This window comes from Drosophila persimilis, unplaced genomic scaffold, assembly GCF_003286085.1.
Source record: "Drosophila persimilis strain 14011-0111.01,24,50 unplaced genomic scaffold, DperRS2 tig00003933-arrow-pilon, whole genome shotgun sequence".
NCBI classification, from domain to species: Eukaryota; Metazoa; Arthropoda; class Insecta; order Diptera; family Drosophilidae; genus Drosophila; species Drosophila persimilis.
In genome coordinates, this window is record NW_020825706.1 from 1680657 (window position 1) to 1708369 (window position 27713).

General features: G+C 45.1%; 8 protein-coding genes across 11 annotated transcripts; 5 read left to right on the plus strand and 3 right to left on the minus strand.

Annotated features, from left to right (window-relative positions):
• Positions 1 to 326: 326 nt before the first annotated feature.
• LOC6594089 lies at positions 327 to 1728 on the plus strand. The gene is made up of 2 exons (XM_002019759.2): positions 327 to 1536; positions 1588 to 1728. The coding sequence occupies exons 1-2, from the start codon at positions 352 to 354 to the stop codon at positions 1708 to 1710; spliced, it is 1308 nt and encodes a 435-aa protein (XP_002019795.1). The 5' UTR covers positions 327 to 351; the 3' UTR covers positions 1711 to 1728.
• Positions 1729 to 5896: 4168 nt separating this feature from the next.
• Positions 5897 to 6520, plus strand: LOC6594090. Its single transcript, XM_002019760.1, has one exon. The coding sequence runs from the start codon at positions 5897 to 5899 to the stop codon at positions 6518 to 6520; it is 624 nt and encodes a 207-aa protein (XP_002019796.1).
• Positions 6521 to 6728: 208 nt separating this feature from the next.
• Positions 6729 to 7499, plus strand: LOC6594091. The gene has a single exon (XM_002019761.2). It carries the CDS (start codon positions 6804 to 6806, stop codon positions 7437 to 7439), a length of 636 nt encoding a protein of 211 aa, XP_002019797.1. The 5' UTR covers positions 6729 to 6803; the 3' UTR covers positions 7440 to 7499.
• A 3442-nt stretch (positions 7500 to 10941) lies between these two features.
• LOC113567253 (protein TAPT1 homolog) lies at positions 10942 to 13320 on the minus strand. Its single transcript, XM_026994453.1, has 3 exons — positions 13115 to 13320; positions 12445 to 13055; positions 10942 to 12390 (listed from the first exon to the last, which is right to left on the minus strand). Exons 1-3 carry the CDS (start codon positions 13311 to 13313, stop codon positions 11134 to 11136), a joined length of 2067 nt encoding a protein of 688 aa, XP_026850254.1. The 5' UTR covers positions 13314 to 13320; the 3' UTR covers positions 10942 to 11133.
• A 428-nt stretch (positions 13321 to 13748) lies between these two features.
• LOC6594300 (nuclear cap-binding protein subunit 2) lies at positions 13749 to 14453 on the plus strand. The gene is made up of 3 exons (XM_002019762.2): positions 13749 to 13829; positions 13886 to 14103; positions 14176 to 14453. The coding sequence occupies exons 1-3, from the start codon at positions 13782 to 13784 to the stop codon at positions 14372 to 14374; spliced, it is 465 nt and encodes a 154-aa protein (XP_002019798.1). The 5' UTR covers positions 13749 to 13781; the 3' UTR covers positions 14375 to 14453.
• Positions 14442 to 15463, minus strand: LOC6594301 (peroxiredoxin-5, mitochondrial). The gene is made up of 3 exons (XM_002019763.2): positions 15328 to 15463; positions 14990 to 15124; positions 14442 to 14922 (listed from the first exon to the last, which is right to left on the minus strand). Exons 1-3 carry the CDS (start codon positions 15430 to 15432, stop codon positions 14593 to 14595), a joined length of 570 nt encoding a protein of 189 aa, XP_002019799.1. The 5' UTR covers positions 15433 to 15463; the 3' UTR covers positions 14442 to 14592.
• A 72-nt stretch (positions 15464 to 15535) lies between these two features.
• Positions 15536 to 16094, minus strand: LOC6594302 (ubiquitin-like protein 4A). The gene is made up of 2 exons (XM_002019764.2): positions 16021 to 16094; positions 15536 to 15955 (listed from the first exon to the last, which is right to left on the minus strand). The coding sequence occupies exons 1-2, from the start codon at positions 16066 to 16068 to the stop codon at positions 15611 to 15613; spliced, it is 393 nt and encodes a 130-aa protein (XP_002019800.1). The 5' UTR covers positions 16069 to 16094; the 3' UTR covers positions 15536 to 15610.
• A 420-nt stretch (positions 16095 to 16514) lies between these two features.
• LOC6594303 (serine/threonine-protein phosphatase 2A 56 kDa regulatory subunit gamma isoform) lies at positions 16515 to 27046 on the plus strand. 4 transcript variants are annotated; one of them, XM_026994567.1, is made up of 9 exons: positions 16515 to 16840; positions 18130 to 18587; positions 19722 to 19899; positions 23359 to 23555; positions 23620 to 23954; positions 24032 to 24262; positions 24353 to 24745; positions 24814 to 25072; positions 25929 to 26075. In XM_026994567.1, the coding sequence occupies exons 2-9, from the start codon at positions 18177 to 18179 to the stop codon at positions 26073 to 26075; spliced, it is 2151 nt and encodes a 716-aa protein (XP_026850368.1). In that variant the 5' UTR covers positions 16515 to 16840; positions 18130 to 18176. The 4 variants fall into 4 exon arrangements, with proteins under 4 accessions (XP_026850368.1, XP_026850366.1, XP_026850367.1 ...); XM_026994565.1 differs by lacking the exons at positions 16515 to 16840; positions 18130 to 18587; positions 19722 to 19899 and adding exons at positions 21363 to 22344; positions 22500 to 23028 and having other exon boundaries at positions 24356 to 24745; positions 25929 to 26448; XM_026994566.1 differs by lacking the exons at positions 16515 to 16840; positions 18130 to 18587; positions 19722 to 19899; positions 25929 to 26075 and adding exons at positions 21365 to 22344; positions 22500 to 23028; positions 26630 to 27046.
• The last annotated feature ends 667 nt before the right edge of the window (positions 27047 to 27713 follow it).

Here is a 27713-nt window from a genome sequence, read left to right on the forward strand (position 1 = left end):
TCTCACGAATAATATCGGTAGTACAGGAGAGGGGCCATTTTTCTTTTAAAAAATTGTAAAAGAAAGGCAATAAAGTCGGGCTTCAAAAAAATAGTCAATCTTATAGAAAATTTAAAAATTTCTGAGAAAAGAGTATTCTTGTTTCCTGTTGAAAATCGTCAAGGAAAAGTCTTTTAAAAGCGCAGGAAACTGAAAGACCGGCACTGTAGATCGAGAGAGAGAGAGAGATCAGCGAACGAAACCCAGTAAGCAATATATTTTCCACTCAAATACTGTGTTAATTCACATGATAATCAGGGTCTGGGGCAGTAGTACACACAAAAAACGTCACACTTGTTGTTGGTCCAAAGGATGGCACCGACTGGCTCCAAATCAAAGATAAAAAAAAGACTATCCAGCGAATCGACGACTGAACAACAGAAACTGGCCGAGGTTCAGACGATCATCAAAAAGCTGGACGTCAGCAAGCAGGTGATCCTTGGGAGGGTCTACAAGAACGTGCCCGATGCGTGCAATGCGATCTGGAGGCGGCAATACCATTGTCTGGATCTGCAGAAGCTCGAACTGAAGCTGCGTGGCTCTTCGCTGCAGACGTTTATACAGAAAATGTTTGAGGATTTTCGCAGTGCTCACTTTCGCAGCCAACAGCTGCAGCATGAGATGAACATCCTGGACCAGGCGGGCATCAGGGAGCTGCCGAGCGTCAAGCGTTGCCAGATAACGTGGGGCACGGCCGTGCAGCGCCGCACCACCACCTTCCCCCAGTGGCCGTTTTATGCCCTGCCGGCGCTGATGAAAAATCTCCGCTCCCTGGAGATTCATTCGCCGCTGGAGGTCTGCTTCATTGAACAGTTCAAGATGCTGGAGGAGCTGCGTTTCCACGGCGAGGTAGAGACCTGGGTCCTTAAGGACATACTGGCGAGTGACCTGCCCCTGAAAGTGCTACACTTTGTGGGCTCCCATTCGCCCGATCTCGACGGCATCTCACAGTGCAAGCATATGGAAAACCTGATGGTGAATCAGTCTGTATTTCTGGACAACAAAGAGGAGATCTTTAGGCTGCCAAAGCTGCATATTCTGGAGATTAAGAAGCTCACCCAATCCAAGGACACAATGAAGACCCTGATGGACATCATTCGCCAGCGGGAGGACTATTTGCGTATCTTTCGCTTGAATTGTAGCTTCATCAACAGCGCCCAGGAGCTCGTACCCTTGGAGCTATCGCGCTGTCGTTTTATGGACGGCCTGGAGCTGATCGATTGCAATTTTGGCAATCTGGAAATGTTAGACCTGGGACTGCCTGTGACCCACAAGCATGCCGTATTCTGCCATTGTCCAAATCTGTTGAACGAACACGTCTTGGACTTTGTCCTGGCCAATGCCAAACTGAAGCAACTCGTGTTCATCCATTGCCCCTTTCTGACAGTAGAGCTACTCCAGAGTGTCTATAAGCTGCGACGCCGTGACAAGAGTTCATATCCTTTGAAGATCAAATTCAAGGGTTCCCCCGACATCTGGGAGGCTTATAAGAAAAATGTGTGTGCCCCTAGCTTCTTTGGAGATTTCTGATGTCTATTTTCTTTGTAGTATCGCAACTTTTGGTCCGACCGCGGGAATGTCCTTCAGGTGGAGCTCTTCAAAACCGACTACCGTCCATTGCAGCACGTTCAGTTCACGTTCAAGACGCCACCCATCGCCAGAACGGAATAAAGGAGCTTAGCCTGTGTGCCTTGGGGGTATCATTTATCTTAAGTCTATCAGGTGGCACCACCGAAACCAGTCTCTCTCTCTCTCTCTCTTCTATGGAGTTCTCTGGTTTGCTAATTGGCCGCCTGCCATGTGGCGATTTGTCATAGTCACCGACTCCACGCATGCGCCACGCCACGCCACGCACTCCCCAAAAGCCACACACGCAACACACGGCTATACACGATTTTCAACAACAAAATTTGTCATATGTGACGATGGACCCAGACGGACTGTGTCCAAAAAAAACAAAAACGGCCTGGCGTCTAGGCTGCGTTTGGGTTTGGGCGGCGGAATGCCAAACAAATTTGTGAACACGATGCAGTTTACAGCTCCAATGTTGCGTCTATCGTTTGAGGGGGGGGAGGGGCCCACCCGGGCCCACCCATTGTTATAATTATTGGGCGCCCATGTGCAAGTGACAATTTAACTCTGGTTCTCTCTGGTTTGGCATTTGTGGGGCACGACGCAGCGACATGTGTGTTGAAAGTTGCTCGAAGACAGCTGTTTCGGGCATACAAAAAAGAGTTGTGATCGAAGAGCGGCTATAAATTAATCGGCACAAATATTCGACTTGAAAAGTTGTGAAACAACTGGAAATTCGATCTTTTGGAGACGTATAATCGATTCCTATCGAGTGGTAAAGGAGTGTTGATTAACGTGAAGAGTTTAGGGATAGAAATTCCTCAAAACAACTGGAAATTCGAGCTTTTGGAGACGTTTAATCGAAGCCTATCGGAATCTGTTCGTGAATTCGATAACTTTACTAGCGGTAAAAGAGTGTGGAATAACGTAGAGAGTTTAAGGATTGAAATTCCTGAAAACAACTGAAAATTCGATCTTTGGAGACTTTTAATCGATGCCTATCGGAATCTTTTCGATGATTCGGTAGATATTGCATCTTTAGACTTCTAAATAGTTCAAAGATTAAAATTCCTTGCCCCTCAATAAGAAATCTCTAGACACAAAACTTGAAAAACATTTGCGACCTCTTTTTCTGGGCACTCGGCCCTCAATTTCCCCTTTATTGGGGCGCGCCTTTGCAGTTCCACTGAGCTCGGCCACTAATTCGTTTTCACACTTTTCATACATCGGACAGGTCGGGAATGGCTGGCGGCGCATTGGCAGCGCCTAATTTCATACGCCAGTCTTAGATCCCCTCTACTTCGGCCCATACCCCTATCCCGTTGCAGCAACGTCTCCTTGTGGCAGCCGATTCCAGCCAGCTAATATTTATATTTGCCCTGCATTTCTCATTCGTTCGATTGCAAGCGATTTGATAAGCAAATGGAAATGCAGTTCGCAGTGGTTCGTTGAGGAGCCAAGAAGGAGGGAAGAGGAAGTAGAGGAGAGGAGAGTTGAGGCCAGTCAGACGATGGCGGCGAAAGGTGCAAATAAATAATTTGCAGTAGCCGCGACGGCCACCAGGCGGCGACCACTGGGCGACCCACTGTTTGGCCTACCTCTTGTACTCGTACGATAGATACATACATATGTACATATATGCGGACCCAGTACCACTCTCATAGCAAACGGAAAGCGACGGCCAGACAAATATTTTATTGCAAATTTGCTGATATTGGACGACAGGCGGGCCACTGGAGCAGTTTGTTGCTGCTGCTGCTGTAGCTCTTGTCCGGCTGTTTTGCATATTAAATTTATTTTATTGAATATAGGAATAGATTTACTTTGATATGCGAGGGGGGATTGTAAAGTTATTAAGTTAGTTTATATAAATTTATTAATTTCAAAAAAATTCATTAGCCCGCTTATTCTTGTTTTGATATTTGAGTTCTTGCACTTTACAGCACCGTTTGACAATCGATCAGTAAAAATACCACCCACACCAAAATTCGCCACAAGTTGTCACCTCTAACTAAACGGTTCTTTCTCCTCCCATCAGTATGGGTGTGTGTCTGTGTAAGTTGCATATCCACCCTCTCGCTTGCACATAAAATTTTCTAGCCTGCATTGTGTTACCGTTTCCTTGTGCTCGCAGCTTCTATGTGTGTCCCACTCTCTCCGCCGCTCTCACGACCTGGGCCGCATAATTGCCATGGAAGGAGGCCCCAGCGGGCGATGAATTATTAATTGCCGTTGATTTGCATTGAGATTTCTTTTTTGGCCGGGCGGGGATCATTACTGGGGGACTACACTAGCACCAGGCAGATCTTGGCCAGCGTTTTGCGGCCCGCATAACTGCAAGCCAAGTGTAAACATAATAATCAACGGGCATTATATGCCGCCGATATATGTATGTATGGCGATCAGCGGTGCAGTGGCCGCGGCAAAATGGCCGCCGGTCACGTTTCAGAGACCCACAATTGACACCTGAGAGCGCTGCCCGGGCCTATTATTGTTGCTGCGCCGCAATAATTGTTATTTATGCACTTGCATTTAACTGTATGTAATGGCGCATTTGCCGGCTGCCATGCCCCTCCTGGCAGGGGCGTAACGCGAGCAATTTGCAGATTACATAAGAGTTTGGACTCTCCTAATTGTGAGCGCGAGGGGCGGGGAGGGCGCATGCCGATTCTCTATTTAAATATTCTTAAGATTTGTGTTTTTTTCAGACTTACCTGTTTGGCCGTTTTTTCCTCTATTTTGGGGTTCACATTTTTGGGGTTACGTTTAGTTCTAGGCCTAATTACACGCACAACATTTTCAAGATGGCCGTCGAACGCACTCACTAAATCACTCGAAAAAAAAAATGACTGCGGCGAGGGACACATTCAGGGGCACACACGCGCTTAAGTTCAACTTGACGGCGGAGAAGTGACTACTGTGCAGGGAACGAAATGGGGGCAGGGGGGCTGGGGCCCTCTCTCATTTGTGATCCCTGGAATTTCGACTGGGGGATAAAGGCAAAAACGAAAAAGCCTTTGTGGCTCTCCTCGGCAACCACTTAAACTTGCTTAACGCTGTTCGCTTGTCAAAAGTGCAGCAGCCACTGTGTCCCCCCCCGCCGCCCGCACCAACGACCGACGACGACGACGCGACGCGACCGCAAGTAAGAAGCCACAAGAGATGACGCAGTCGAAAAGGCTCCTTCTCAGCTGTGGCCAAGTGAATTAACCCTTTTACTTTGCGCGCAAACACACACACACACACACACGCGCGCGCACACCGGGCAGAAGGCAATGGGCAATCCAGTGGCCACAAACTGCAGAAGAAGGCAGCCCAGAAGCAACAGCAACTGATTTGTATTTTCCTTTGCTGCCTGCAAGTGTGGCTTCTGTGTTTTTGGCCAAGATTAATTTACCCCAATGCGAAAATATTCGAATTTCGGAACAAATTTAAACGGATCGCCACGGATTTCTAGGAATGCACAGCACTAGTTAATCAACAAGCAGAGCTTTAAGAGAAGAAAATATGAGCAAAAGCTTACATGGAAGATCAAAAACACACCTTTTTGACAAGCCGTAAATAAATTAGGAAGAAAAATGGGCACAAATTAAGATACCACTGGACCTGTCACTGAAAATAGAATTGGTATTTGGTACAAAAGGCATTAGTACATTTCAACGATGTGCAGCGCTTTGCAACAACCGTTTCGGGACTACAATTTGCAAATGATACGAAAAAACATGAAGAAACTACTTGTAAAGCGTACGAAATATCATAAACAAGTCTTAATAAAGATTCCCCGTCGCAGATATCGATATGATGGGGGACGATTCAATTCAGAAGATAAGCCTTGGCATACTAACATTTTGGCGCCAGTATTGTATGGACGTATATTTAAATGCTTACTCGACACTTGAGCTGAAGCACGGTGGAGAATTGCGCGTAAATTCGTTGCGGTCTCTCGCGTCATCAACATAATCGCCGTCAACAGCAGTCAACAGCATCAAACTGCCAAGAAAATGTTGCTACTGTTTCCAGCAAAACCACGACGGCAAACGGCAGCGCGGCACTTGGAGACAGACGCAACAACAGAAGCACCAAGAAGCAGCAGCAAATATGAAGTGGGTTTTTTTTTATGATGAGCCCAGGCAGGCAGCACTTTCAAACTGAGACGAGACGGACCCACAAAACACAAAAGCGTGTCGTGTCGTGCCGTGCCGTGTCGGACCCTGTCAAACATTCTGTGCGAGATCTGTCAGAGGAGTGCCCTGCAATACTGCCTATAGAAGTCGCTAGACGTACGATGTTGCGGCCAGTACTTTTCCTGTTCTATACCGTCGAGACGGTGGTCAACATAATACTGATGGGCTACCATATACGCGGCTTCATGTCGCTGGATCTGAGCTTCCTGCCACTGAAGGATCAGACCACATACTACATCTATACGGTGAACTTCTATGTCTTCACCGTGATCACAGCATTTGCCAGCATTAATGCGAGCACTGGCCACAAGGCAGTCCTGCTGGAGGAGTTCCTACGCTCACTGGCTGGCTGCATATTGTTCTTGATTATGTCGCTGATGACACTAAAGGATGTGGAGAATGATTTCCATATGATGTACCTTGGCATGGGGGATCCCAAACTACCGGAGAAGCCTGTGCATCCATTTTTTGCCTATCTACATGCTCAGGCGGTGTGTTCCCTGGTCGGTTGCATCATCTATCTGATGCACTGTCTCATTGTCATTGACGTTATGCTGTCGCATGAGGAGGCGGACTATGATTTGGAGGTGTATGACGCATCCGATGATTCAGACGAGGACTATATACCCGTACGTTTGTACTTTTGTTGTGCATATGTACAGGAGCGCCTCGAACGATATCGCTGGTTTCGTGAGTTCTCGAGTGGTGGACGCATGAGTCTCTAATCTCCTTCCATTGTATTTGTATGTACTTGTACTTGGGGGGGAGGTCCTTTTGCCCCTTTTTATACATGATTTTGTGTTCTTGCAGCTGTGCCCATGACGCGAGCCGCCTATTGACGACAAATCTGTCAGCGACAGACCTACCCAACCAGCTGTGGATGTGTCAGCAGGAGCAGCCAAGCAGACAAACATCCAAGGAGCATCAGAGCTGCCTTCCTTTGGGGATAAAAGCTTGCCGTGCGATGTCTGTCAGGCCCTGTGTCTGGCCCATACAAATCGATCCACCATGCGACCTATACTGTTCGTATTTTATACCGCCGAGACGGTGGCCAACATTTTTCTAATGGGCTTCCATATAAGTGGTTTCATGGTCCAGGATCTGAGCTTCCTTCCGGTGATGGACCAAGTGACGCACTACTTCTTCACGGTCACACTCTATGCCTTCACCGTGCTGGTATTCTTTGCCAGCATCAATATCTGCACTGGAAACCCGGCCAGCGCTATCGAGGAAATCCTGCGGTCAATGGCCGGCTGCATACTGTACGTGACTATCTCGCTGATGACGCTGAAGGATGCCGAAGAGGACTTCCACATGATGTATATTCACATGGATGATCCCAATATGCCGGAGAAGCCAGTGCATCCCTTCTTTGATTATCTGCGCGCTCAGGCGGTGTGCTCTCTGGTCTGCAGTGTCATCTTCCTGCTGCACTGCCTGATTGTTGTCGATGTCCTGCTATCGAATGAGGAGTACTCCGACGATGAAGCTGATCTGTATGATGACGAAAATGAGAATGACGACGATGAGCAGTACGACTTTATGCCTGTACACTTGTATGTGTTTGGGGAGTCGGTGCAGTTGCACCTCGAGCGCTATCACTGGTTCCGTGAATTCTCCCATGATCGCCGCATCAATATCTAATCTGAATGCCCACACCATTCATTTCTCTGTTCCTTTGTGTCTGATTAAAGCCTGCCTCCTTGCTCCTATGACGTCAGTGGAGAAGCAACAGTCTTTTTTGGGGGTGCATCGTGCAGAGAGGGCGCTCCATTGACGACAATGTGTCACAGATAAGCAGCTGGCTGGCTGGCTGGCTGGCTGGCTGGCTGGCTGGCTGAAGCTGGAGCTGCCCCCAGTGCGCATGCCCCCTCCAAAAGAAAAATCAATAAATTATGGGGTAAAGCGGCAGTCAAGAGCAAGGTGAAGCATTGGGTGCGGTGCCTGCCTGGCCTTTCGTTCATTCATAAAACTACGCGTTCACTTTCCTTTGCTTGGGTTGTACTCTTCTTCTGCTCCCTGCTCTTGACTTTCTCAAGGCTATTTTTAACGCATGCCAAGAAGCTGCCGGCTGCCGGCCGGATATTATTGAAGGTTCTCTTACTCTCTCTCTCTCCGGCTCTGGCTCTACCACAAAACTATGCTTATTGACCCAAGGCACACACTCACATTTTTGATATGCAATCAAGACGTCAGGCGTCAAGTTTGCCAAAGTTTTTACAGCTCCTGGGGGAGCAGGATTTAAGAGAGCAATAATATAGGATTTTTAAACATATTTAAAGCTGTACAATTTAAGAAGTTATTAGCTAATGAATTTCAGTTCTAGATACAGTTTATATCAGTCCAAAAAGACAATATAGAAGCTAAAATGATGTTTAAAAATGATTTAAGTTATATTTTTAAGGAAATTTGATATGAATTTCAACATATTTAAAGCAGTAAAATCCAAGAAATTATTTGCGAATCAGTTTCAGTTCTAGATACAGTTTATAGCTATCCAAAACCCCAATATTGAACCAAAAAGATGTTAAGAAATTATTTAAGTTCTACTTTTAAGGAAATTTGATATGAATTTCAACATATTTAAAGCTGTAAAATCTAAGAAATTATTTACGAATCAGTTTCAGTTCTAGATACATTTTATAGCTATCCAAAAAGACAATATTGAACCAAAAAGATGTTTAGAAATTCTACTTTTAAGAAAGTTTGATATGAAATTCAAAATATTAAAAGCTGTAAAATCTAAGAAATTATTAACTAATGAATTGCAGTTCTACAGGCTTGTGCCTGAAGGTTGTACACAATTTCTTGTCCATAATGAGGTACATAATGGCTTTTAAGCAGCTCTATGATAAGCTCTTATTCATAAGTACATTATTTCCATAGCTTCAGAGCATCTGAAAGAACTTGCGAAAGGATTAAATTATTGCCTTGCTATTTGAAAACTTCCCACATCTTGTAAAAAAAATTATAAGCATACGCCCTGTCAGCCAGAGACCAAATTCCTTTAGAAATGCCACCAAATTCCCTAACAAAGCAGATGCAAAAGCTACCCTACTCCGGGCCACAGCCGCCCCCTAAGGATTATGCAAGAAATCCCACCTAATGACCACAATAATTCATTGGCAATTTGCTCAGGTTTTCAACCCACAGACCACAGGGCGCCCGACTTTAAATGCGAGGAAGCCCATAAAAAAGGGAAATGTTACATTAAACCCGTGCGCCGCGGCGCACGGATCGCCTACGCAGAAAGCGAATGTGGAAAATGTGGAAATGCAAAAGGGAAAATCAATAAGGACGCCATCGTTGTGGGAGCGGCGTGTCCTTGAAGGCCAAAGAGAAACGGAGAGCGAGAGCCAGAGCCAGAGCCATTCATGAAAAGAAAGCAGGAGTTTTCATGAATGAATGAAAAAATGCCTAGCCAGGGGATATCAGGGGAATTATTTTCGAACGTTTTGGTGAGCATGCGCCTGGCCTGCAGGCAGTGGGGGGGCCGCTTTTCGAAAGTGTTCCCCTTTTTGTCAGGGTACTGACGCAACCGCGCGATGCGCTCATCCAAGGTCAGCGTAAAATTTCATTCATAAAAACGAAACGCCTCCCAGCTAGAGCGTAGGGCCCATCGCCCTCTCCTCAGATGTATGGAGCGCCCTTGTGCGTGCACGCGCGTGTAATCTTTTGAAAGCCGGTGGGGACGGGGGGGGGGCTCGGGGGGTGCCCACCGTTCGCTCCCTTATTTGCAGCTTGTTGATTTTTCTACGCGTGCAAACACAAACAACGCGGGAAACCATTTTCATTCATGAAAACCAAGACGAGCACCCAGGCCCCCCTCCACCATCACACAGAGAGCCATTTTTTTGGAGCCAAATCCAGAAAACAATTTCTCGCTAAGCTGAAAGCAATTTTCGCCCTGAGGATTTCTGTGGGTTATCTTATCCATTTGTTGTTCAACGCCAGGCCAGTGGGTGGGAGTGGAGCTTAGTATAAGGCCAAAGGTTGCCAGGAATGCCAATCAAATATTAGCACAAAACTTTTCTGAGAGCCGTGAATAATTAAATTAATCGATATGGTACTCCTTTTGATGTTTTGCTTGGATATGAGAGGGTCGTTTCTATAGTTCTAGAATGATTCGGGAACACCCGATTAAAAAGTTTTATCGAAAGCTTAGATATAAACGATAAATAAGTCGATGTCTTTCTTTGTATGTAGACTCCTATTGAATGTTTTGAGAGTGTTTATTATCATAAACGATTAGAAAATCGATTAAATCTCTTTATTTCCTAGATAAGCGATAGTCAAAAGCCTATATAAAAACTATACATAAATCAGTGTCTTTCCTTGATTTATTTATATTAATTTTGATGCTTACGTCTATGTTCCAGGGAAATTTCTATATTTTGTCAGATTTTATCATCAAATGATATAAGAATACCCAAAAAATGTATCTAAAGCTTACAGACCAGCGATAGGAAAATCGATAAACGCTTATCAATTCATTTTATTGATATCGGAAACCATTTATCAAATTCTTACTCTTAAACGATAAACAAATGGATAAAAAAGTTATTTCCTAAATAAGCGATAAGTGATATCGGAAACCTTTCATCGAAATCTTTCGCTTAAACGATAAATAAATGGATAAACTCTTCAAGCTATTTCCTCGATAAGCGTTAAACGATATCAGAAACCTTTTAATCGAAAGCGTAAACTCAAACGATAAATAAATCGAAACACTTTTTCAATTTATTATGTATAAATCGATACAGCATCGATATACCAAAAACAATCCCTATGCTGAAAAAATACAAATTTCCAGACCCAAAAAATGCTTTCATTTTAAAGTATGCCCTGCTTCTGATCACCAGACTTATCCACTTGCTTTTTATCATCTTTTTCAGTGGCAGGGCGTTCTTTAAAGCGCTCTTGAATCCTTCTGCTCATCCCCCTTGCGATCAGGCAGGGCCTCAAAAGATGACTGAAAAATGAGACCTAAATCGGATTTATCCAACAAACGGCAAGCCAGAAGCTCGAATGGACCATCCATCAGGCAACGATATCTCGCAGTAGTGAATTTCAAATCCGCCTTAGGCAGCTCCAAAAACTCACTCGCCCAGAACAAGGCATTTATAAATGTACTTTCTGGGAAAACTGGTTTAGGGAACAAATCATATTTCAATCATATTCAATCATATTTTCCCTAATAAAACTATAACTAAATCCATTTCTCTTATCCTTACGTATTCTATTACAAAACGGCAACTAAATTGTTTAAAAAAAAAAATCAAAAACGCAATTAACACACGATAAAATCAAAAGTTAATAATTTAGCATCGATTTATGGCTAGAGCTGTGTCGTTTGATTGCTGCCAGCCATCCCCCCAGAAGCGCCCGTCTTGTCGGCCAGACTCGGGATGAGCGGCTCCGATTCGGAGCGTTTGTGTGTGCGCTTGGGCGGACGCTTGGCCGCCTGCTTGGTGGCCATTGCGCTGCTGGCATCGCCGGACGATCCAGAATCGTTCAGCTGCTGCATATCCGGCTGGCTGCGTGCCAGATCCTGCTCCTGGTAGACTTCCTGGACGGCAGAACCGGCATTGGTGTTGGTCACTTGCTCGTTGAGGCACACATCGTCCAGATCAACATCGCTGTTGGAGAAGAGAGCTGTGGCCCCCAGCTCCAGTGAGTTGGTAACATCCAGCTCCTCCTCGCTGACGGCCTTCTTGGGTGTGGACGTGGACTGCACCGATGAACGCGAGAAATTAAGGCTCATGTCGTGCGGATGTGTGGCAGCATTTGGTGGGGTCAACGTAATGACGCTTGTCGTCGCGTTGGCTGACGCTGGCGGCTTGGTAGCAGTGCTGTTGTTGTTGTTGTTATTGTGATTCGAATGAGGGTGATGGAATGGCTGTCCAGTCACAGAATTGCCGCTGGCTGCACCGCCAACAAAAGGCATATTAGTCATACTGCTTGGCGTGGAACTATTGCGTTCCGTTTGATGCTCCTTCATCAGTTTGCAGGCCTTGCCCAGGGCACAGATCGTGAGGCAGATCCTCAGGCCCAGGGCAAACAGATAGGCCAGCAGGAAGAGCAGCCATGCAGCCAGATTGTGAAACGATACGGCCGTGTAGATGGCCTTGATGAGCACCACAGACAACGGGAATGGTATGAAGCCCATGCGGCGTGCCACCAAGTCCGAGTGGTCCGAGAAGGCGTGCTTCTGCCTCGTCTGGGTCATGTCATACGCGAGACTTGTCGTATACTCGCGATATATGCCCTCGGGCAGCTCGTTGAAACGCGTGATAAAGGCATGCTTCACCCAGTCAATGAGTATCTCCGTGAAGAGCACCGCTATGCAGTCGGGCACCATCACATAGAACTGCGTGAAGCTCCAGTCGAACTCCTTCATGGTCTGAATAATCACGATAAACAGTAGAACGGATAGATGGAAACGCTCCCGGACATCGCTGCACGTCAATTGGAAGAGATTGTTCTTGTCGAACTTTTTGAAAACCGAACCCTTGAGCTCCACAAAATTATTCGATATCATAATGGTCAGCAGGCCCTTGTTGTTCGAATTGAGAGCCACATTCAGGCAGGTGGCCTATAAGAAACCAATCTATAAATGTACATAAAAGTAGAGCTGTGCAGAACCCACCTGAAACATGATTAGAACGCTGTGCAGAAGCACATAGGCGAGGGTCAATAGAACATGCGTGAAGGCACCAAAGTGTTCCCGCTTGGAGTTCTTTGGTTCAGTTGCCGTCCAGAAAAGCGAATCCATGGTATCCTGGCCAAAGGCCGACAGCAGACGATCGCCCACCTCCAGCATATTGTAGAATATATACAGTTTGATAATCGATTGCGATTTAATGATGTGATACACTCGATTCGTGTCCACGAGCAGCATGATTAGCGTCACTGCTATCCAGATGGCACCCTTCAGCAGATCACAGATCTCGGCGGGTGACAATAGACGCTGTCCGCTGCTGCGTAGCCGGCAAATCCGTGCCGCTGTCCTTGTGACCAAAGCCCAGACCGCCAACAGGAAGCGGACGGGCAGAAATGTGTGTATGTAGAAAAAGGAATCGGCACACTGCATTATCCCATAGATCATGAAGCGTTCCAGGTCGCGCGGTATCCTCATGAAACTGTAGATCTTCTGGCGTCGAGCCGAATACCGTTCCTCGTCGTGTTCCAGCATGTAGCCGCGTGTCATTTCCACTTTGAAAAAGTCCAGAAAGGTTGTCGTACCGGTCTCTGTGGGTCCTATAACATCCACAAGGATCAGTTTATATTAGAATTGCAAGAATATGAATGGTTTTTACCACTTTGGAGTCGCTGCTGGGCCGCCGACGACGCCGTCGCCGCTGCAACGTCATCCTGGGAGAGCGGCAACTGCTTTGGTTTCTGTTGTCTATTCTCTTCTTGGAGCTGATGGAGCTCCTCCACGCGACAGCTGGCACTGACATCGCCACGGAATCGCAGCTGTCGCTTGTTGCCTACCGAATTGATTGAATTTTGCATTAAGTACGAAGTATATCCATATATTTAATAATAACAACGAGCCAAGAACTGGGAGAATAATAGATGACAAAATACTCTAGCGCGTTTTTCAAAATACCAAAGAATACCAAGCCATTCAGTTTCTGTTTGAAAGCAATGTCAACGATACGTTGCAGCTTATTGTCTTTTTACAGAGACCAATTATAGGTATCGAGATCGAGACATATTTACAAGACACTAATTATATGCATAAATATGTCTAAAACATATCAATTTGAGAATAGGTCTTCATTTAATATTAAATTAACGAAATAGGGTATACAATATTCTATGTATAATAGAAATTGAATTCGTCAGTATACTTACGGTATATTTTGAAAATGAGACGGTATATTTTGGTATATTTCTGAGGGTCGGACGCGGTCACACTGCTCTATAGACAGGCACAAAAAATATTACTTTTTTTAATTTTTAATTTTACTTACAAATATGGCGACCTCTGTAGAACTGAGCTCCTATCGTGATCAGCACTTTAAGGTGGGTTTTATTTGAGTTGCATGGAACCGTTTCTCACATATTTGGCCAATCCACAGGGCTCACGCTCGGAGCAGGAGCGTTCTCTGAAAGATTCTTGCACACTGTACGTGGGAAACTTGAGTTTCTACACAACTGAAGAACAAATCCACGAACTGTTTTCCCGCTGCGGCGATGTGCGGCTAATCGTAATGGGCCTGGACAAATACAAGAAGACACCGTGCGGCTTCTGTTTTGTGGAGTACTACATCCGAAGCGAAGCTGAGTCCGCCATGAGGTAGGCAGGCGTCTGTTGAAAACAACAACAAAAGAAATTGCATGGAATGAGTGTGTTTTCTCTTTATTGCAGATTTGTGAATGGAACTCGCTTGGACGATCGCTTGATTCGTGTCGACTGGGATGCCGGCTTCATTGAAGGCCGTCAATACGGACGCGGCAAAACCGGCGGCCAGGTGCGAGACGAATATCGCACAGACTACGACGCCGGACGTGGCGGTTATGGCAAGCTGCTCTCGCTAAAGATTGCACCCAACACCGACAACCGCTAGCCCTAAGATATAGAGATAAGACTAAGAGCCCCCCCTCCCTAGATATTAAAGCAAACACTTTAGGATATAACTTGTCTAATCGCATATATTATATGTTCTACATAGTTATTTCCAAGATAGAATTGATATCGTTTCCCCTAGGCCTAGAGTCCTACTAATTGAGTGATTTTTGCAAGTATTTTTGGAAGCGTTAATAGTTGGTTTTCCTCTCTCTGTGATTACTTCTTGCCGATATTGTTGGCCAGGGAGCAGCTGAGGCCAGTGCCGTCGGGCTCCACATTCAATTCGGTGACCTTGCCGTTTTCAACGACCAGCGAATAGCGCTTGGAGCGAACACCGCCCAGTGGGGGCAGATCAATGGAAACATCTAGAGCCTTGGTGAAGCCACCGGCTGGGTCGGCCAGGAGGCGCACTTTGCCGCCAGCGCCGTGCTCCTTTCCCCAGGCAGACATCACAAACGGATCGTTCACCGACACGCAGACAATTTCGTCGACTCCCTGCTTGGATTTCAGCTCATCGGCGGAGCTCACATAGCCCGGCAAATGTGTCTGTGATTTAATGATATTGATTATTCGATGCTTGCCAATTTTCGGCAAAAGGCCAATGTGTTATTACCTTTGAGCAGCCGGGTGTAAATGCTCCGGGCACACCAAAGATGATCACCTTCTTGCCATTTACCAGGTCGCCGGTGTTGATTTTGTTGGCCGGGGAATCCTCAAACAGATCCACTGCGGGAAGAGCATCTCCAACCTAAAATAGCAGCCGCACACACACGCACATCGAGAAAAAGAAATGTTAGTGTGCGTAACCTTGAAGCGCAGCGCTGCACATTCGTGCAATTCTCGCTTCCGCATCGAATCAATATTTAAGCATAGGGTACTGCCTTATGTAATTGAACCCCGGCCCCACATCTGTGTGGGAAGAGGGATGATTTGATTGCGGCAACAACTCACTTTCACCATGGCTGGAAGATTTCTGGAAAAAGATCTCACTGGATTGACGGTGGACAGCGTGGAGTTAACAACTCTGCCAAGAATTTTGCACGACAGCACTCGCATTCTCTTTTCTGCTCTTCTTCGCTCTACCTTCGCACACTGCTGTCAATGGTTCCGCTGCTGGCCGGAATCAGGGTTGCCAGACGGGAGTAAAAACAAGGAAATATTCTTCTCAGTCAAGTGTTTTTACTGACACATTTGAAATAAATATACATGGGGTTTGAGGAATGGGGGGTCAAGTTTATGTTTCCACTTTGCCTATTGTGCTTTCGGCAAAACGCTCCAAGTCGTCCAGGCTGTGCTCCTTTAGTTTCCTTTCGAAATCGGCCATGAATTCGTTGGTCAGGCGCTCCGACTGGTGCTCGTTGTAGAATTTGCGAAAGCCGCGAAGGATGCAGTCGCGCAGGCTGGGCTTCATCACCACCAGATTGATTTTGGTGCCTTCCTTGATGTTTGCGTACGAAGAAATTGTCAGATCATTGTTCAGGGGACGTCCCATCAGGAGTAGCTTCTGATTTGCCGCAGTTATTTTTAGTGCTGTCTCAATTTGTTGCTTCACCTCCAAAATGGTGTGAGTGGGCAAGACCTGTCCAAAAATTACGAAAAGTAGGGCAAATTCATGCTGACTCGTATTTATTATTCGTCACTCACCTCGAGCGTGCAGTCCTTGCCCGTAAGAACTTTAATTATTATCTGCATTTCAAAGGGTTTAATTAATTAAAACTTATTAATTAAAAATAAACACATCGCCTCCACAGCCAATAACAACAATAATTTGACGGTGCTGCCAGCTGGTTTCACATTCAGAGTTGCCTCTGAGCAGCGGTTGTTGCCGCCCTGGTTTGATAACAAAAACTAGTTAAATTATGTAAGTCTAATCACTGCAACTAGCTCAGGACATTTTTAAATGCATATTAATATTTATGTGAAAGCTGGGAAAAGAATTGACACGGAAATTATCGAATTTTGAGACCCTCTGGCAGCCCGATCTAGAGTGTACAGCCCTGGCACCTCTATTTTCTATTGAGCAGGCTCGACAACGTTGCGTGAATAAAACAGTTTACATAAAATATTAAATATAGTTAAACAAGCCGTTGATGTTGTGTGTTCTTGAAGAAAAGGTGAACTTGACCCCGCTGCTGATAGTACGCCGTGCTGTGAAGTGCGATATTTCGCGAGAGAGCTTGTGAAATTCGCATGTGAAAATCACAATCAGAAGAAATTGCAGCGCACCAAATGAAAAAGTGAAGCGCAAATAATACATAGCCTCGAGTGAATTAACGCGAGAGTACCAGCAGCAGCAGCAAGTGTGTGTGTGCGTACGTGTGTTTGCGAGTGTGTGTGTGTGCGTGCGTTTTGTTAGAATTCGCATTTTTACGTAAAGAAACGGCTTTTATCAGCGATAAGTTTGATGTTCTCGAGCCTGAATCTCAGCAGGGGCAAATTGAACAAGTTCTTGCAGCTTCTGGCGGTAAATAGAGCCGATCCCCTGATTTCCTGCTCCTCCAAGAGCACCATACCATACCATCCCAAAAAAAACCCTTGACATTCACAATTTGAGTATATATGTATTTCCCCCTCATTTGCTTTTTGCACCCATCTATTAATTGAGTTTCGAGTCTTGATGCAACACAAACTATTAATTATGCATAGTACACATTAATTTTATTTTTACTCTGGCGGCGCTCTCTCACTTGCTATCTCTCTCTCTCTCTCGCTCTGGGTTAAAGGGGGACCACTAAAAGTATGAGTATATGAAAACTTTGCGCTTAACAATATTTTTGTGTTAAAGAATGCCATCCCAGCACACCCCGACCCCCCCACCAGCCCACAATCCCCCCGCACGCTATTCCGCACACCAACAGCACTACCACCACCACCACCCAAAAAATGCTCTTCACGCTCGTTCGCATGACAACTCTGTCTGGCAACTCTGATTCGACGACGGCCATTGCTTCGCAACTTGTTGCTCGTCCGTATCGCTCTCTGTTTCTCTGCTTTCTGATTCTCATTCTGACGTTTTGCCTGTGTGTTATGGAATTTTTGTTATTTATTTCCGTTTTGCTGTAAGTTGTGCAAAAAATTAAAATGTCTGATTATTACTGTGTTGTTGGTGTTCGGAGAAGGGACAGAAGACAGAAGCTGCCCCGGAGGCGACACCTGCCCTCTTAGCCAGTGGAGAGCCAGCAGAGCCCTCTTTGGTGGAGTCCATTGGAGTGGAGTGGAGTCTCGTCTCTCCCGGGGGCCAAGTGCATGTTGTGTGTGGAAGAAGCTTGAGAACATGTTTATTACCGTTTAGAACCGGATTTGTGTTTGCTAGAAAATCATAGCATGGCATGGCATGGGCATTAATTTGCGGCCACAGTGAGGACTTCTTGTGACAACTTTGGATTCTGTTCTGTTCTGATCTGATTCGAAGCGGGTTTCCGCCATTTGTGCTGGACAGTGATCCAGTTAGCAGAGACACTGTTGCGTTTCGAATAAGAAGTTCCAAAAACCGATTGCCATGATTCTTTATTGGTAATCAACCAAAAGCGTATGTATGTATGTGTATGCGTGTGTGTCGTGAATTTTGTAGCATGATATTTTATTGTTTTTTTTCTGTCCGTTTCTTTTGGTTAATTGCTACGTTAATTTCTCTCTTTCCAACACTTCACAGTGCAAATATAATTTTCAGATAGCAATCATTTGATTCGGCCGGCCCAGCTGTCATATTTGTTTGTTATTTTATGTTTTTCGGTTGGTTTGTTTTTTGGTAAGAGCTATAAGGAATATCGGAAGAGCTAAAGCTGACACAGCAGCGTATTATGGATAACGAGGCGTTAGAAACAACAACAACGACAGCGGCAGCAGCATCGTCAGCAGCAACCACATCAGAGGCGGCAGCAGCGACAATAGGGGCAGCAGCAGCAGCATCGTCAGCAGAATCATCTGCAGCGACGCCGAAAGTCACAAATAACAATAACAACAGCAGCAGCGGCGGCGTCGTCGGCGTCGGTGTCAGCGCCGATAGCAGCGGTAGCATAGTCATAGCGACATCGGCCACTAACGGTATCAAAGAGAATAACAGTAACTTTAGTACAACAGCAACAATAGCCACACCAACAGAAACAACAACAGCAGCAGCAGCACCAACACCAGCAGCAACAACAACAACAACTACAACGTCAGCCATACCCCTTGTGGTGACCAGCGGCGGTGTACCCATCAGCAGCGAGGTGAGTCGTGTCTAGCGAATGCAGTGTCTACAACACCACCACCACCTACTCTCTGACTCTCTCTCTATTGCCTATCGCCTATCGTCACCTTACCTCTACGCATGCCTTGTGCCTAACAGTTATTTGACGTAAATTATAAAACATTATAAAATCAATGTAAATACATATATTATATATATATATATATATGGATGTGTTTGTGTACATATGTATGTGTTATGCCCACTCCATAAAGTACAATACTTCCTTGTGCCGCAAAGTCGAAAACCTTAACAAACTATATCTAATCTTATCGCTGAAAAATGATGTGTGTTAAGCTACCCCCTACCTCTTCCCGCCCAACGAACAAGCCAAATGACCAAGACACCAATTAGCCCTCTCAAAAGGTTGCCAATTGTGGAAATGCTTTTGGATAACAAATCAAAATCAAAATCGAATCTATCAAAAGCGCCATCAATCGCGGGGATCACAAATATTAATAATCGATTATAGAAACATGCATGGAAATCGATAGGGGGAAATTTTAGTTGCCTTAGAGTGGACCCTTGCGTGCTTTTAGATCATCAGTGGACACCCTCCTTACTACAATCCTGAAGAGTATATTTAGCATAATATCGGATTAAGAAGAAGCACACCTCTCCCCACATTTAAATAGAAAAGGTATCCTTAGAAGCAACGAAAATACTTTGTGACTGACTTCTAAATGTTTGTAAAAATAACACACAAGTATGATCCTTACGTAGTACCGTGTTAGCTACCAGCAGCCAACCAATTTCCGCCCCCCAAACCCGTGTGCACATTTATCTGTTTGGCATTACTAAACTCAGAATAAAACACACCCACAGGCAGCGCGACTTAGGCGTCAAGGATTCGCAAAGACCAAGGTAAATGCTCTTTAAAAAAAAGTGACGGTGATACGGTGACTTCAACGGATGATCTCTACTCTAGGCGTACTCTCGTAATTTTTGCAAGTGCTATGTTAAGAATTTAATATTTAATATCTGATGCATTTTGCTTTCTTTTGTTACCTAGTTTTTTTCTTTGTTTGTTTTATTCAGTAAGAAAACCAAATTACTACCAATATACCATACGATTTATGTAGCCACGATTTACTAATGCTGTACACTCTTTCAGGCTAACAAAGACAGGGACAGTACGCCCCCGCGTGATGCGCCACCGCCAACGCAGATCACCAAGGGACTAAACCAAACCATCGGAACGCCGCTGGTGCGCAAGGAGAAACGCCAAGGCAGCTCCCGTTACAATGTGTCCAAAAATTGTGAATTGACGCCACTCAGCTACCTAAACGAGAGTGAGTAAATAAAGGGCATAACTTAGTTTTAATTAGTGTTACTAGTGACACAGAGCTTGGAGATTTTTCTTTTGTTTTTTTTTAGAGTTTTACCCTTGAAAAATATCCTGGGAATGTAGCATACTTTTTTGGGCAGGTGTTGATTAAAATGTATGCAGTGCAATGGAAATATGAACTTGGCCAAATCACATTTCGCACACTGTAAATACAGTTAGTCTTACTATCCATAAAAGAAAAAAATCCAGCAAGTCTCTGGCCACCAGACTTCGGTCACACCGAAAACGAAACTCAGCTTTGTTGTGGTTTTTTTTTTGTTCTCTTCTAATTGTTTTTGCTCAGCTGTTGCAATTGGTTTATTATTTATTAATCACGTACGTACCACGTTAAAGGTCAAGGGAGTGCCATTGCCGTCTGATTAGGTGGGTGGCAACACTGACGCACAACCACCCGCACACAGGCACACATACACGCATGTATAGAGCTTTTGCAGACAGCTCTCAATTACATCTCATCTCTCTTTGATGTGTGCGCGCCGCGCACTCCAGCGAATGTCTCCTCGCTCTTGCTGCGCCAAGTCTCTCACTCTCTCTAGCTCTTCTTTTCTGGTTGTCTCATGCTCTGCTTGCTCTGTGTGTGTGTGTGTGTCTGTCTGTCTTGTGCATAGCCTTCATCAAATTGTTATTGACTTTACCTTTTTGCTAATTGCTTAGGCGGTTGTTGCCCGCCTGTTGACATACAAATCGTATAAACAAATTCGTGTGTGTTGGTTAATATTATTGTTTTCTGTGGTTGTTGTTGCTGTGCGCTGTTGTGGCAAAAGTGTTGTTCAGCGGCCACTGTTGCCATTGCCATTCCGTCGGTATCCCATTATACTCTTGCTCAGCTCCGCTCTGCTCCGTTCCGTTCCGTCCCACCCACAAATTTATTGATTTTTCCGATAGCCCGGCAGCGCGCAGTCGACGAGCAGCTCTGCGTCGTGCCAGCCAGCCAGCAGTTTCCAAAAAAAATAAGATAATTTACGTTTCCAGACTTTCATCCGGCGAGCAGCAAGAATTTTTGATATTAGTTGGATATATTTGTGTTTTTCTACGTTTTTTTACTCTCTCCTCTGCCTCTCCTCTCCGCCCTGCTCTGCCCACCGGAGCCCTGTAAGTGGTGTCTCAAAAAATATAATAATTTTCCTGAAAATTGTCGGCGGTGGAGGCGTTGCCGCATTTCATTTCATTTTTTGTTTTTTTTTTTTTGACATGCACTTGGTTTTCATTTCCATTTTCATATTCATTTTTGTGTGTGTGTGCGTGTTGTCTTGTGTTTGTCCCCCCGGCCCCACACTCATAATCGATCGCACATGGCATTAATCCTTATCATTATCTATATTACAGTTCCATTACCGATGCTAAACATTCATGCTTAAAGTCCTCTTCACGTTCATATTTCATAGAGTGTGTAACAATTTGTGTGTGTTTTGTCGTTCGTTGTCGGTGTCGGTGTCGGTCTCTCAGCGGCAATTCGCGGGGGTAGACAAATGCGGTTCGATTGGGTGGCCATTAAACCAAGTGGGGCACTAATGAAATGGTATTCGGTGCTATGTTGCTGACGGGTAACCTCAACGGACCCAAGCAGAAGCAGCAGCAGCAGTCACAACAACAGCAGCAGCAGCAACAGCAGCAGGAGGAATCATCCCAATCTGTTTCTGCTTCCTCCTCCAGCAAAGAGCAGCCACAACAGAAGCAACAGGATCAGCCACCAGCCGCTGGATATTATGCCTTGGGCATACGCTTACCAAAGTCGCCATCGTTCCACAGCGGCCTAGACCAGCTGGCCGACGACGAGGAGGAGGACCAACAGTCGCTGGAATCGTCTGCGCAGGGTAGCAGTAAGTTAAAATTCAGCAGCGTGGAGGAACTGAAGGCCAAGTTCGAGGGTCGAAAGATGCCCCTGTCGCCGCCAGAGGCAGCCGCAGTAGTAGTAACCACCACAACATCCTCGTCGCCATCGTCCTCGTCCACCAGCTCCAATTCGTCGGCATCGGCATTGTCCTCGCTATCGCAGGCGGCCTCTTCCTCGTTGGCCTCGGCCGCTGCCAATTCCTCGGCCTCGTGCTCATCCTCAGCGGCCACCTATGGTGGTGGAGCCAATTCAGCTGCCGCCGCTTTGATAGCCTCGTCGCCGTTTGGCTCACAGTCCTCCACATCATCGTTGTCGCTGTCCTCAAATGCAGGGATGTCGAAGAACACGGCACCAGCAACAGCAACAACAGCAGCAGCAGCAGCGGCAGGAAGCACAGGCAGTGGTGGAAATTCGCTTGTATCCACATTGGCGCAACACTTCTCGGCGGCCACATCGGCTGCAGCAGCAGCTGCCTCAGCAGCATCGTCCGCGTCCTCATCGTCCGCTTCATCATCTGCCACCAATAATGCAGGCGGCTCAATAGCGGCCAGCAAGGTTTGCAGCGCTCCGTTATTACACACACACACACACCCACACATATTCTGCACACCCACACAGACACATACAGAATCTGACTCACAAAACAAAAAAAAATGTTTAAAAAAAAATCAATCTACTCTCATTTCATCGCTACCTCATCTACCTCCAAGTCACCCGTGAGTGCGGCCGCAGCCATTAAGAACATATTGAATGCCACCAAGAGTGTGGGAAATAGTGCTGCAGCAGCAGCAGCGGCAGCAGCATCCTCGACCCTGCCATCGGCTGCTGCCGAAGGCCAGGAGGTGCCCGTGCCGCCAGCCGAGGAGCTGCGTCCAACGGTGGCACAGAATCTGGTGGGAGGCATAAGCATCTCCCTGGGCATTGGCCAGCGCAATGGCAGTGGAACAGCACCAGCAACAGTGACAGCAACAGCGACAGCGACAGCAACAACCACATCCACATCTGCAGTTGTTATTCTGCCAACGACTACGCTGGGCATACATCAGAATGGTGATGTCACAGGTAGTGGCGGAATGGCTGGAATTATTGGTCATTCGTCGCAACATCATCATCATCAGGGCCTCACATCCCCACAAACGTTGCAACAGCTGACGGGCAGTCCAGGACGTGCACGCGATCGGAATCTGTTTCATTCGCCGCCCACTGCTTCGGTTGCCTTGGCACTGCCTGCACTGCGAGGTTGCTATCTCTCCAGCTACAGCTAATTCCAAACCAATGGCCATGCGGCACGCAGATAAAGTGATAGAAGCACCTACCACATCTACCTGGTTGACATGGCCATTCGGTTTGGTGGCCCATAGAACTTGATCCTTTATCTGTTCTTCATTGAATTTTTGATACATTTTGAGTTTCGCCTTGCCTTACTTTTTGTTGATCGATTTGCTGTTGGTTTCCTTGACGTTTTTCGTAGGATTATTATATTTTTCATTATTATTTGATGTGTAAATAGAGCTGCATATTTAACAAGAACGTAATATATTTTGATAAATTTTATTATGGATTTCGCAGAGACGGCCGCCAGTGAACGGGAAGAGCTTTTCATCCAAAAGATACGACAATGTTGCACGCTTTTCGATTTCTCCGAGCCGCTGAGCGACCTCAAATTCAAGGAGGTGAAGCGTGCGGCTCTGCACGAGATGGTCGATTTTCTCACAAACCAAAATGGCATCATTACCGAAATTATCTATCCGGAGGCGATCAATATGGTTAGTATTTAGGATACCATACCAAACTCTTTATCCTCTCCATAATAAATATATTTTTGTGTAGTTTTCTGTGAATCTATTCCGGACGCTGCCGCCATCATCAAATCCGAATGGTGCCGAATTTGATCCCGAAGAGGACGAGCCAACGCTCGAGTCGTCTTGGCCACACCTTCAATTGGTATATGAGCTGTTTTTGCGTTTCTTGGAGTCACCGGATTTCCAACCAAATATTGCCAAGCGTTATATTGATCATCAATTTGTATTACAATTATTGGATTTATTCGATTCGGAGGATCCACGTGAACGTGATTTCCTAAAGACTGTTTTACATCGCATCTATGGAAAATTCTTGGGTTTGAGAGCATTTATTAGAAAGCAGATCAACAATGTCTTTTACAGGTGAGTCGCCCCCCGTATATCCTATCCTATCCTATCCCAATCCTCTCTAAACCATTCTGTTTTTTTTTTTTATTTAGATTTATTTATGAGACGGAACATCATAATGGCATAGCCGAATTATTGGAGATATTGGGCAGCATTATCAATGGTTTTGCTCTACCGCTCAAAGAGGAGCATAAACAATTTTTACTTAAGGTATTGCTGCCATTGCACAAAGCCAAGAGCCTCTCGGTCTATCATCCACAGTTGACCTACTGTGTGGTGCAGTTCCTCGAGAAGGATCCCAGTTTGTCCGAGGCGGTCATCAAGTGAGTGTTGAGCCCAACTTCCGCACAACATGCCGTGAGCATGAGATGTACAACACATTAAAATTGATTTATTGTCCCCATCCCATGCAGAAGTTTGCTTAAGTTCTGGCCGAAGACGCACAGTCCCAAGGAGGTGATGTTCTTGAATGAGGTGGAAGAGCTGCTGGATGTGATCGAGCCGGCCGAGTTCCAGAAGGTGATGGTGCCGCTGTTTCGTCAGATAGCCAAGTGTGTCTCCTCGCCGCACTTTCAGGTGGCCGAACGGGCGTTGTATTATTGGAACAACGAGTACATTATGTCCCTAATAGCGGACAATTCGGCGGTTATACTGCCAATAATGTTCCCAGCGTTGAATCGCAACTCCAAGACGCACTGGAACAAGACCATACACGGTCTCATTTACAATGCGCTCAAGCTCTTCATGGAGATGGATCAGCGGTTGTTCGACGAGTGCAGCAAGAACTACAAGCAAGACAAGCAGATGTACGGACAGCACACTACCCTCTTAATATTGTATTTCTAATCGTATGATTGTTGTTTTCTTCCGACAGGGAGCGAGAGAAGCTGTCGCACCGGGAGGAGCTTTGGCAGCAGGTGGAGAGCCTGGCCAGGACCAATCCAGAGTGGTCCAGGTCGAGCTATTTCAATAACAGCCGCCTGCAGCAGCAGCAGCAGCTAACCGATAGTCAAAATCTGTACGATCAATGCAATGAGAATGATCTAACGTACGATCAGCTACCGCAGCAGTCGCGCCAGCCACCGCCGCCGCTACCACCACAGAAACAGTCGTCGCTGCAGGAGCCCCGAGAGGTGAGACAGGCACTTGCCACACTAACCACACTAAACAACTACTAATCCCGCCAATGTGTGATCTGATCCATGGCGTCTGCTGTGAGCTGTGCCCAGCGAACACCTACTCTAATTCAACTCTAATTCTAATCGAACGAATGTCTGTTAAAATTAATCACACTCATGTCATTTAAACAACAAACAAAAAAACAAAATACATATTTGTATATCTTTAACTTTTGTCTATTTATTTATTATCTCTTATTGGTTCTCTCACTGTCTTTAAACCCGAATTCATAAGCACAACAAATACTCTTCTCACTCTCCTCTCTCGCTCTGTCTATACGGCTTTAATTCTGAGCAAACATATGTACGCACAGTGGCTCAGAAACTCATCGAAATTGGGCGGGAAAAATATACATAAATATTTAGCGAAGTTTAGTTCCATATTCAAACCAACATTTGTATAAATATCATTCATTCAAATACTTCTAAGCTGAAATGGAAATTGAACCACTGTGCCTACGCTCTAACACACTAGAAACACAACCATATACACGCACAATCCCACCGCCACCCACACCCACACGATCTCGAATTGGACTTTGTAACATATGAAACCGAAAAGAGGAGTTTTCATCAGTTAGTGGATGTACATTTCGTAGCTGTGTGGTTCCATCTGTAAGGGGGGCACCAAAAGCCAAAAACTTCTTCTACGCACTTCCTATATCGTTAACGTAACGTATGTAACTCACTCGTAACGTCACACCAGTCACCATGTAACGTCACTTGTCCGTGTTGCGAAACACGTATGCTGTACCTGTTGTAGCGGGCACTTTACATATATTTTGGCCTACCCCACTTCCGTTACTCACAGATACGCGGCGAACGGAACAAGGAGAAGCCATTGCTGAGGCGAAAATCCGATCTGCCCACGGACAGCGGCACTGTGCGAGCCCTAATCGAGCACAAGCGACAAGATGAGTTCTTAACAACGCCGCCGCCAGACGGAAGCAATTACTGAGAAAACAGAAACATAAACAGAACAAACAAAAAACAAATCCCCTGGTCAAGAACACAACCAAAATCCACCACGAACAACAAATCTCAAAAAAACGCTGGCGTTGCACAAAGTTTTGAAGCAAAGCTTGAGGCTTTCGAGATGAACCCAAACAAGGTCCACGATCCACAAACACAATACACAAACACACACACACACACACACACGTACAAAGGCACAAAACGAGGAAAAGAAAAGGAAATCCTTTTTTGGGGCTTAGTGCGAGGGCGCGTGGACAAGATTAAATACATAATTTCTTTATATAAATACAATATAAAATACTTATCTATAGTGAAAAATGCATAGTACCAATAAAGATCAGAGAAATCCCAGAATATTTGAATGCGAATGATACAAATATGATTTCGAGCATGCCCGAAGGACAGAAATGATTACTAGTTCTATACTGTTTTATTTTGCATGAATTTGCTGTTGTTGTTGTTGCTGTTTGCCTAGTGTTTAACCAACGGAACATATACAATAATATTAGAATCCAATTTGTGCTCTTACCATTTCAGTGAAAACGTGAAACAAAAAAACAAAAACTAAACAAAAGCAGTTATATAAATGTACAGTTGAATTGAATTGTCGTAACTTAAGGCGTAGCTGTGTTTGCCACCATGATTGAGCATCTACTGCATATTTCGACCTACATATAGCTACATATGTAGCCATAATACCATACCACACAAACCATATACAAATATATACATACATACATATATCTTTAACTACAATGCATACATGGCGCATATAGCTCTGCTCTCTCCACAGCTAAAGTTTATAATATACGCGATTTATATGAGTAGCCTAGCAATTAGCAGCTTACCTATCCATACATACATGTACGATACACACACACACACCTAAAACAATGAAAGCCTAAAAAGAATGATGCGTTACATACATACATCATATATGTATATGTATGTAAATGAGTGTATTTTTGTATGTATTACATATATATATATATATATATATATATATAGATGTTTAAATATACATATGTGGGGGTACGGGTATCCATAATCGTATTCCTATTGATCCCAGGAATGCCCAGAGATTTGGTGTAGTTTCTTTTTTGGGGGGATGTATTTACTGTGACACCGCCGGATGCTCGGAGCAGGATTGTAGAAGAGGAGGATCGGGAGAGCTGCCACCCAAAGATTGTGCCAATTTCTAAGCGTCCCAGGCACAGTGAACACCCTCTATATTATCATCCACATCGCAACATCAACATCATCTTCATCAACAACAACAACAACAGACTTGGACTATTGCTGGTCGTAGCTACTACTTCTATACTATATATTAATCTAAATATATAATACTGGATCCGTGTCAGCCATTTGTTTGGTTTAATAGTCATTGTCTTTAAAAAGCGGATGGATATTCTCAAATGATTCTTAATGAAATGAGAAGATATTGATTGCATGTTGCAGGGAGCTGCTGGATCAAAAAAGTTTTGCTACCACTACCAAGTGCTGTACACAGGCCAAGAAAACGAAAGGCTTCAGTTTAGCTATAGACACACATACATATATATATATATATATGTATATATATATATATATTATATAAAGAGATGTATTTACATATTTT